This window comes from Pieris napi, chromosome 18 (genome assembly GCF_905475465.1).
Source record: "Pieris napi chromosome 18, ilPieNapi1.2, whole genome shotgun sequence".
Lineage (NCBI taxonomy): Eukaryota > Metazoa > Arthropoda > Insecta > Lepidoptera > Pieridae > Pieris > Pieris napi.
Window position 1 is genome coordinate 1642180 of NC_062251.1, and position 10040 is coordinate 1652219.

At 35.2% G+C, this 10040-nt stretch overlaps 1 protein-coding gene and 1 long non-coding RNA gene across 2 annotated transcripts; one reads left to right on the top strand and one right to left on the bottom strand.

The window, feature by feature from the left end:
- Positions 1 to 291: 291 nt before the first annotated feature.
- Positions 292 to 6845, bottom strand: LOC125058740 (interleukin enhancer-binding factor 2 homolog). Its single transcript, XM_047662879.1, has 9 exons — positions 6467 to 6845; positions 6101 to 6229; positions 5019 to 5150; positions 3451 to 3606; positions 2888 to 2980; positions 2335 to 2477; positions 1979 to 2119; positions 1354 to 1523; positions 292 to 361 (listed from the first exon to the last, which is right to left on the bottom strand). The coding sequence occupies exons 1-9, from the start codon at positions 6632 to 6634 to the stop codon at positions 327 to 329; spliced, it is 1167 nt and encodes a 388-aa protein (XP_047518835.1). The 5' UTR covers positions 6635 to 6845; the 3' UTR covers positions 292 to 326.
- Positions 6846 to 7437: 592 nt separating this feature from the next.
- Positions 7438 to 8884, top strand: LOC125058264. The gene is made up of 2 exons (XR_007118364.1): positions 7438 to 7808; positions 7900 to 8884. It is a non-coding gene; the product is annotated as an uncharacterized LOC125058264 (long non-coding RNA).
- The last annotated feature ends 1156 nt before the right edge of the window (positions 8885 to 10040 follow it).

Sequence of the window (10040 nt, forward strand, 5' to 3'; positions counted from 1 at the left end):
TTATTCACACTTTTGATGATAAATTTCGGGTGTAAAATGACAAGTTTACTTATTCGACTATGATATACATTTTTCTTCATACATTCACGGAATGACTGGCAGCGCTCGAGATGAGACGGGAGATCGGTCCGTCTCTCTCTCGTTATACCTGCGATCGCGCTCGTGAGGTTTTGGTGTGACACAAGTTTCTGAACATGTCACCCGACTAAAACGATTTTAAAGACGTTATCACGTCAAAAAATATTAATATAAAATATTAAAATACTTAACGGGGTGAATTAAAAAACAAAAAAAATATTTAAATTTATTATCTTATAAATTCACACTTATGCAGCAACACCATCTTGTGCTCCGTCTTCCTCTGAAAAAAAAAAGTATATTAGACATATGTAAAGAACACAGAAAACAATTTCTGAACAATTCAAAAACTAGGAATATGAATTTAATATTAATTATGTAACAATTGAAAAAGAAGTAAAGGTACGCAAAACTAATTATGGACTTCACAGTTAACTCGAAAAATCTCCGCGTTATAGGGGGAAATACCGCGTTATATCAGAGACGGAAATCGCGTTAGAGGGGGGTATGACTGTATTATTTTTATACTGTTATCTGTCATATGTCAAAACTGACAATTTTATTTTAATAGAGTTCGTTGATTTTTTTTAAAAACTTTTATGAAAGTTTTAAAATTATTAATTATCTGTTGTGTCAAAACTAACGCATTATTTAATATTGAGAGTTGTGGAAAAGACATACTTCTAAATTGACTCTCCGTCACTCTTAAATTTAATAGGCCGACAACGCACTCGCGAGCCCTCGGGCATTGAGTGTCCATGGTATCACTTAACTTCAGATAAGCCTCCTACCAGTTTGGACCCCGATCAGTAAGTACCAATTATTAAAAGGCCGGCAACGCACTCGCGAGCTTTCAAGCATTAAGAGTGACCATGAGCGTTATCACTTAACTTCAGTTCCTATCCATTCGCCCCCTATTCTATAAAACAAAATATTCAACCATTTAAAGGCCGGCAACGCACTTGCAAGCCCTCTGGCACTGAGTGTCCATGGTATCAATTAGCTTCAGATTAGCCTCCTACCATTTTGGCCCCTGTTCAGTAAGTACCAATTATTAAAAGGCCGGCAACGCACTCGCGACCTTTCAAGCATTGAGTGACCATGAGCGTTATCACTTAACTTCAGTTGAGCCCCCTGTTCTATAAAACAAAACATTAACCCATTTAAAGGCCGGCAACGCACTCGCGAGCCCTCTGTCTTTGTGAGTATCCATGGGCGGTAACATCAGGTGTGCCTTCTGTCCGTTCCTCTATTCTCTATGCTCCTCATCATTACCTTTGTCGTCAGTGTCCATTGGCTCCGGCGTCTCGTGGTACGCTGGGGCCAAGGGCGATACCACGACGCCGTCCCACACTGTGATCTCGGTAGATATATCCTTTCCACCTTCGAACGCCTGCAGTCCAAGCACGTAGCGGTGACCGCCACGAGCGACCACGCGGAGGAGGCTGGATAACATTTATTTTTAAAAACCCCCCAATACGCTTTAGACAAGATGGTTTCGCACCGTGACGTAACATGCTTGTAAACAAGTTTTTTAAGTGAATATATACGATCTAATTTCGACGAAAACAAACTCCAAGGCAGTATTAGAATCAGAAATTATTATTTACAAGCATGTTACGTCAGCGTTCGGCTAATCTGTGGCCGTTGAGTCACATTTCAAGAACCTACGAAACCGATTTAGACAAGATGGCGTCGCATCCTATGACGTAACATGCTTGTAAACAAGTTTACACCTATGTATATATTTTGTTTTTAACAATTTTCGACGAAATTAAATAAGACAATATAATACTAGCTGCTTCCCCCCGTTTCACCCGTTTTTTTCAATTTATTATTCCCTTAATAAAATAATATTTTAGACTAAAACTATTGACAATAAAAAACAAATTATACTCACGTCTGCGCAGTCGCCGCTGCGTGATCTTGTGCCGGAAGATCCAATGCAGTGTGGGCCCGGGCATGAGCCGCCTCGCACGGGTCTGGCAAACCCGCGCATCCCGGCAGGAACAACCCACCGGCGAGGAGGGATAGGGCACGCCTGTTGATTATAAAACTTGATCATGTTTGTGACCATGCGTGACCATGCATGGTGACCATGTTTAGTGCGTAGTAAGCGTGGTATTTACCACACATAAATATGCCCTATACGCCAAAGAAGGTAATAGGGCCATAGCAAATCATTGGTACATTTAATAGTACGTCTGAAAATTACGCGTTTAAATCCAGTACTTTTAAAGAATTCACATTTCTTACCTGAAAGCCACATTGATGGGCAGAACCTGTCGTGCCGGGTTGTTCATGATGCAGTGGTGGGCTAAGAGATCTATCATCCAGGGGGTCAGGGGCTCGAGGCCGGAGTGGCGAGCGCACATATCGCGAAGGAGACGGATTAAGACCTAAAAACATTCATTATAATTTTGAGATCTTGACGTTACCATGGTAACAAAAATATTTAGTCACTTTATAATACGCCGGAACAAGACAGTTGCTGGGCTGACTAGTCAAATCAGCTTCTGTACCTCCTGTACTAATGACCTCTATTACCTAATTCTATTTAGTCAAATCCACTTCACTTTTGATTACTTTTACGGTTTAGGTCAAATCAGCTTCAGTACTATTGACCTCCATTAATCAATCTCTTTTAAACTCCATTACCTAATTCTATTCAGTCAACTCAGCTTCTGTAATAATTACCTACTTCTCGGATAAGTCAAATAGCTCCTATACTCATGACTTGCCTACTGTTTATTCACCTACTAAATATCTCTCCAAAACCTTGATAATAATAGCAAAACAAAAAATGTACCTTAATCGATGAATGATGTGCATTCTCCTCAAACCACCGGCTGTGTCTGATAGCTGCCAAATGGCTGCTAATTACTTTATACTCCAAATGAACCTGAAAATATTCCAATATTTGACACACACAATACACACTATTTCACAGTATGAAGTGTTAAAAACTTGGTTTAAAAAAAATCCATAATTCAAAATATTTTAATACACCAGTCACGTGACAAAACGATCACAGATTAGTCTACGATGACGTACCATGCTTGTAAATAATGTCTTCGGCTGTCAAAACAGTTGACAAGTGAATGAAAATAACCTATCAAGATTTTTTTTTAAATTGGCCTAAAGAGCTTTTACAGCTCAGCTCGTGCTGTAATGGCTAGCGTAATCCTTTATCTTTTCCAAGAAATGAGGGTACCAACCCTTAAAAGGCCGGCAACATTGCGAGCCTTCTGGCTATGTGAGTGTCTACGGGTGGTGGTATCACCCTTACCATGAGTTTAGTACAATCATGCAAACAAACAATTTAATTTCACATTACAAATGACATGGAATGAAGAACATCATAATCCATACCTCAGGCTCCAGCTTCCTTAAGTTATGATGCAGCGTAGTAACCAACACTCGAACAGCACTACTGGCTGCTGTGACTGTAAACCCTCGCTCATGACATGCACTCGACACATTACCCACACCTTCAGCTCGCATGAGCTTGTTTACTTCCTCATTCACCTAAAACATTAATAAACAATACATATAATAAAGGAGGCTTTGACTACTTATCTATATTTATAAAAATGAAACCCGTTTTCCGTTGTCACGACATAACATGAAAATGGCTTGACCGATTTGTCTGATTCTTTTTTTATAATATTCCTTGAAGTACGAGGATGGTTCTTACGGAGAGAAAAATTTTAAAAAATTGAGGGAAAATTCCAAAAACAACACTTTTCTATATTCCCATACAAAATATATGTAATAATATTTAAAGGCAATTTGAACTTTACCATATCATAAAGTTCAAATGTTAGTGGAGGGGTTCCGGGAAGGTAAATTTTTATTTTTTCATTGTATGATTTAATTACATAATGTAATTGTTGTATTATCAACTTTCTTTTTTTATCTTACTAGCTAGACCGGTGTCCCGAATAGCAGAATAAGTATTAAAAAAAAAATAAAGAATCCACTGTTAGGCAGTACGATGTTCGCCAGGCCAGCTAGTGTTTAATAAAAGTACATTACATTATCAAATATTGTAACGAGCTTTTTTTTTTTTTTAAATGGCTCTAACACGAATTGTGCATTATCCAGCGTCAAGTATAGGATTGTTTATAATTCGTGCTCGTCTTTAGAAATTCGACCATGTCCTCCATGTACGGTTTAGGCACTCGCCCGGTACCGCACAACCCTCCCAAAGGCCGAGAACAAATTTAAATTAAATTAAAACTTGCCCTCGAACTGGGAATCGAACCCGGTACCCCTCACCTAGCTGCCACTTAATAAGACCGCTAGGCTATGAGGCCCCCTCTGTAACGAGCTTGGGAATATACTAGAAACTAGGGATGCGTCGATACGTCTTTTTTCCGATACGATACCGATGCCGATACTCTTATAGAAATATCGCCGATACCGATACTAACGATTATTGAATTAAGGTAAAATATAAAAAGTCACAAACTTTGAATAAGATTATAGGTTTAGTAAAGAAAACTAAGTTATAGTTAAGTTAAAATAAAAAACTGTTAATAATTAAAATTAACATTGATAAGATTTTTGCAATTCTGTATTGTATATAATTTGGTATCGAAAAAATACTACGCGCAATAGCAGTTAAAAGCCAACTAAAGTGTTTAGCTAAAAGGAATACGCGGGGACAAAGCGGGTAAGAGGGGCAAAGATAGTCCGTGCAACGCCCCTGATCAAACAAGATGCGCGTTTACATTACTTTTTTAAAGCGCGAAATTTGAAAAGTATCGTTGTATCGGCAATTAAAATATCGCCGATACCGATATATCGTCAAACCCAAAGTTTCGCTGATATATCGGTATCGGATGCATCCCTACTAGAAACTGAAACAAACCTACAGACGAGTGATGCTTATCAAAACATTCTATTGTGAAATCACAAATAAAAACAACATTTACCTTATTGGATAGCCCTTCCACAGCTTCTTTGGTAGGTAAAGTTTTCATAATAACTACAATATCGGCAACATTCTTGCCTGCCATCATTGTACCCTTTTTATATGAACCAACTTGTCGCACTTCCTCCAGTTGCTGCAAATTATCATAAACTATATCAGATTTAACACAAACTAGTAGACTCTGCCAAGCGTTGCTGTGGCTAAGATTTTTGTTATATTACATAGTAGTAAACTATTCAAGAGAAAAGGCAGGAGAACACCAATCCACCATGCTTTTTTGGTGGTTATGCCATTAAATTGTAGCTTATGTGAAACGTTGGTACTTATTTTGATAAGGATCAATACCTAGGTACGAATAAAGAGCCTATTCTAGCGGTGGTATTTTAATAAAAAAATATTAATAAAAGGACGCTTATTGTGATGTAACTATAAAAGATAGAGACATGCTGTCGTAACATTTTTTATAGATAGTGATGTGTCCTGAAAAATTGTAATACATAATTTTGTTCTATCATTAATAGTTTTCGAAGCGCACACGATTGAAGGAAGTTTTTTGTTTATTTTTTTACACCTTGGGTTAGATTATTCAAGTTTTAGTAAGCATCACTAATTTTTTTGAAAATGAAACATTGTCTATGTCACTCGCAAATAGTGTAGCTTGCCAACGGTGAAAGAATTTTGAAATTGGTCCAGTAGTTTCGGAGCCTATTCATTTCAAACAAACAAAAAATCAAATCTTTCCTCTGTATAAGATTAGTATAGATTACAAAACAAATAACAATCACCTAAATGTTATTTACTGTTGTGAATAAACTGGGCTTTTCAAGTATTACCTAAGCACTAGAATTACCAGTAATTATTAACATTTTTACAAATTGTCTATGCTTGAAAACAAAATGCATTTTCAAGGATTCCTACAAAAATTAATATGTTTATGTACTATTATTTTTGAGAAGTTTGCTTACTTTTGCTGACAAGAGGAAGGTGGGGATATAAATTGCAGTAAATCTGCGTAGGTAACACTTGAACAGACTCTTTTCAGAAATGTAAGAAAGACAAGGTATTTTATAACTGAATACTTACACATGCAGCAAAGTCCCCAGGAGCAACCACTAAATTATCAAGAACAGTCTGTAATTTTGTGACAAGACTCAGGACAGCAGCCTGCTCGGCTGGTGTAGGGCATAGCTCTGCGTGCCTCTTCAAAAGAGCCTGAAACATTTGCCATTCAATTTTATTTTTTCGATGAACAGGAACACTACATAAATTACTTCTATAAGTTAAATGTAACAGATTCATTCTGGTACCTAATACCTGAATATCATGATGTACATACATTAAAGTGTATGATGTTATATTGATTTATTTTGGTAATGCTGAAATTACGGATGAAAAAAATACTAGTAGTGGTAATTTTATGTAGTTACACTATAACCTAGTTTAGCTAACCTGTGTTAAGGCTGTATCATCAGGGGCCGGTTTACATCTAGGGAAAGCGGGCTCAGCTAGGATTAGGTCGAAAGGAGGCCTTAGCATCATAACTCGGGGCCTATTGAAGGGCGGACGACCCATTCCACCTCGTCCAGGCATACCTCGGCCCCTGCCGCCGCGAACCATTGTTTCACTAATCCCTATTTTAATATCTTAATTTGCATAAACACTTATATGTACAAACGTACAAACACTCAATGCTATGTTTTCTGAAAAAGCTACAATAATTGTTAGTAATGGAAAACTTTGTAATTGAAAACTTAAAGCCGGAAAATCTAAAACTTATATATTGGAAACACAGACGCTCTTTTGAAAGTTTATGTAGTTATGTACATAATCATCAGTCAGTCAACCATCGACTACAGATACAGTGTATGAAATGAGTATTGAGTGAATTGTCATTATTGAGTAGCAATTATATGCTGTGTTTCTCGGTACATAAATTGTAACGGGAACCTTAAGTTGGCGGGGGGAAATTAATTTTTTGCACTTTTTTTTGGCTCTATCAACTGTTCGTTAACTGTTCTTCATTGTTCTATCAAAAAAAATTTCTGTTCGTTCTTATTTTTTTTTTTTAATTATTAAAAAATTGACCCTCAATTTGGCACGAACTATAGATATTTCTTTGTTTTTTCTAATAGTTTAGAACTATTCAATAACTGTTCGTTCAAAATAAACAACTGTTCGGCTTTCATTATCCTGTAATTTAATAATAATTAACTTTTTTTTATAAATATTAATTAAATGTTATTGCGCATGCGCAGTATCAATGCGCATAGTTCTCATAAATTATGCGCGGCCTATTTGAATTCGATTCAAAGAGACAACACAACAATAACAGCAACAACAACAAAATCATCATCATCACCCGGTTTTTACTTTCCTTTATATTTTGTTATTTTATACAAACAAAATGAACTCTTTCTTAACATCTAAAGTCGTATTTCTTGTACTTATCCCTTCTTTTAACATTCCTGATTAAATATATTGATTGAGAAAAATAGAAAAGGATTAGTCCCATGCAAACTATAGGTCTACCAGAATCTGATGGCAAAAAAAAGTTTAAAACTTAGCGATTTGCATGTGGCAACAAAAAAAATTTCATCTGTCATCTGAAATTTCGAGGAATTGTTTTTGGTTTGGCTTCAAATTTACTTTAAAAAGTGGTGAAAATGTCGAAAAAACCTCTTCGATCGCAAGCAAGAAATATTGTTTTCAATGTTTATCAAAGAATACTTGATCAACAAGGTGCAGAACATACACAATCATCGATATTGAGCCCATGTGCAAGTGTTGAGTGGTTAGTAGGAATGACACGTCTTGATACTTTGGTTTATTGGATTTTCGTGTGTATTATATTATGTACTTATATAAACTTTGGTTTATTTCAGGGGTTTCTAATACTACCTTAAGATGAATTGTTGCCGAAGGCTGATCTAATAAGGGCGTATTTAGTACGCCCGGTAAAAACAGGAAAGGTGGCAAAAAAAATAAACTTGGATAGATTTGATTTCGAATTGAAAAAAAACTAAATATCAGATAGATGAGATTTTTAAATCACACGGCCACGAAGTTTTGAGGCTCCCACCATATCATTGTACGTTAAACCCCATAGAATTAATCTGGGGACTAATGAAACAAAAACTTGCGGGTAAAAACGTCAATAGACCTGCAAGTGATATAAAACTTTTAACAGAGAAATGATTTAAGAAGCTTACTCTCAAGTAGGGATCGATGAATGGCGAAAATCTTGTGAACATGTAATAAAAATTTAAAATCAGTTCATAGAACAAGATCAGTTAATTGAGATGCAGGAGGATAGGTTTATATTAAATACTGCGTCTTCTCCTTCATATAAAGACTTTTTTATGGATGTGCAGAATTTGGAACCATTTCTTGTTCAGTTCTAATAGCCTATAATTAATTAATAAACTCATGAACGGAGTAATTGGAGTTTTCATCTAAATTTCAAACCCCACATTCGGCACAGTAAAATTTTCAAATATTATCCTTGATCATTGGATAAATTTTTATATTTGCATGTATCACACACAATCAGCCGATATAAGGGAAATAAAGTATCAAAACGTTTTACTCCAATTTCCCCGGTATTGCTAGCGTCAATTTCTTTTTTCCCTTTTTGCCATCAGATCCTGGTAGACCTATATATATTTATATATTGATACAATATATTCTAGAACCAATTTCTTTTTCATTCTCAGTCAATATTTTTAATTATTAATTATTATTATGACAGCAAGTCAATTTGACAGACCTAGCGAACAGTCGCTGTCTGTCAAGCTGTTGGAGGCAGATAATGTGGCTGGCTTTTTTACATTAAGTATTTAAATTTGAGAAAATATACCTTTATTGATATTTTGCGTTTTAATTATTATCTAGCTATCAAACGATTTCTAAGAATTTTGTTCAAGGTTTCTAATTAGTAACTTATCCTCCTGGAACTAATAGATGATGATGATGATCATTTTGTTGTTGTTGCTGTTATTGTTGTGTTGTCTCTTTGGATCGAATTCAAATAGGCCGCGCATAAATTATGAGAACTATGAGAGCATTGATACAGCGCATGCGCAATAACATTTAATTAAGATTTATAAAAAAAAGTTAATTATTATTAAATTACAGGATAATGAAAGCCGAACAGTTGTTTATTTTGAACGAAGAGTTATTGAATAGTTCTAAACTATTAGAAAAAAAAAAAAAATATCAAAATATAGTTCGTGCCAAATTGAGGGTAAATTTTTTTATAATTAAAAAAAAAATAAAAATAAGAACGAACAAAAAAAATGTTTGATAGAACAATGAAGAACAGTTAACGAACAGTTGATAGAGCCAAAAAAAAGTGCAAAAAATTAATTTCCCCCCACCAACTTAAGGTTCCCAATTGTAACTGAGGTATAACTTTATATGTATAGTGCTTTTCATGAAAGAAGTCCCGCGGTGATTTTTGGAACTAAATTTGACAGGTCGGCAATGTTGTCATTCGTCGATGTTATGAAGTTCGTTTGTTGTGGTAGATTTTTGTGAATTTTTAACTAGCTTAGTGCATTTTGAAGATTGATTACAATGCCAAAAGTTGTAAAAAGTTCGGCTCGAGAAATTATATTAGAGGTGAAAGAGTTCTGTGAAGCGGAACATAAGAATCAAGGTGTTTTTTTTTTTTTTTTTTTTTTTTCCTTTATGGCTCTGGCACGGTTTGTGCATTAGCCAGTGTCAAGTAGGTATAAGATTTTTATAAGTCGCTGTTTTAATTATTTACAGTTTATGAATAATAAAAAACGAAGGAAACTAATCGCGACATAACATAGATGATTGAAAACGCATTAAATTTACAACAAAATCAGAATAGTTACATAAGGGGAAAAATTAATCAAAATTATAGTTTAATGTTATTATTTACAATAAATATACTTATAATACTATATACAAGGGGATTTAAATCTCGAAGAAGTAAAGAAATATTGGTAGGAAGGGGAACAGAGAGAGATACTAAAGAAGTGTATAAGGAAGAATG

What these genes read in the sequence shown, in the direction of transcription:
- LOC125058740 (XM_047662879.1), bottom strand. Translation starts at nt 6,634, where the DNA reads ATGGTTCGCGGCGGCAGGGGCCGAGGTATGCCTGGACGAGGTGGAATG. An exon ending in CCCATCAATGTGGCTTTCAG is followed by an intron (nt 2,120 to 2,334) that starts GTAAGAAATGTG and finishes TATAATCAACAG; the next exon opens with GCGTGCCCTATCCCTCCTCG. An exon ending in GCAGCGGCGACTGCGCAGAC is followed by an intron (nt 1,524 to 1,978) that starts GTGAGTATAATT and finishes AATGTTATCCAG; the next exon opens with CCTCCTCCGCGTGGTCGCTC.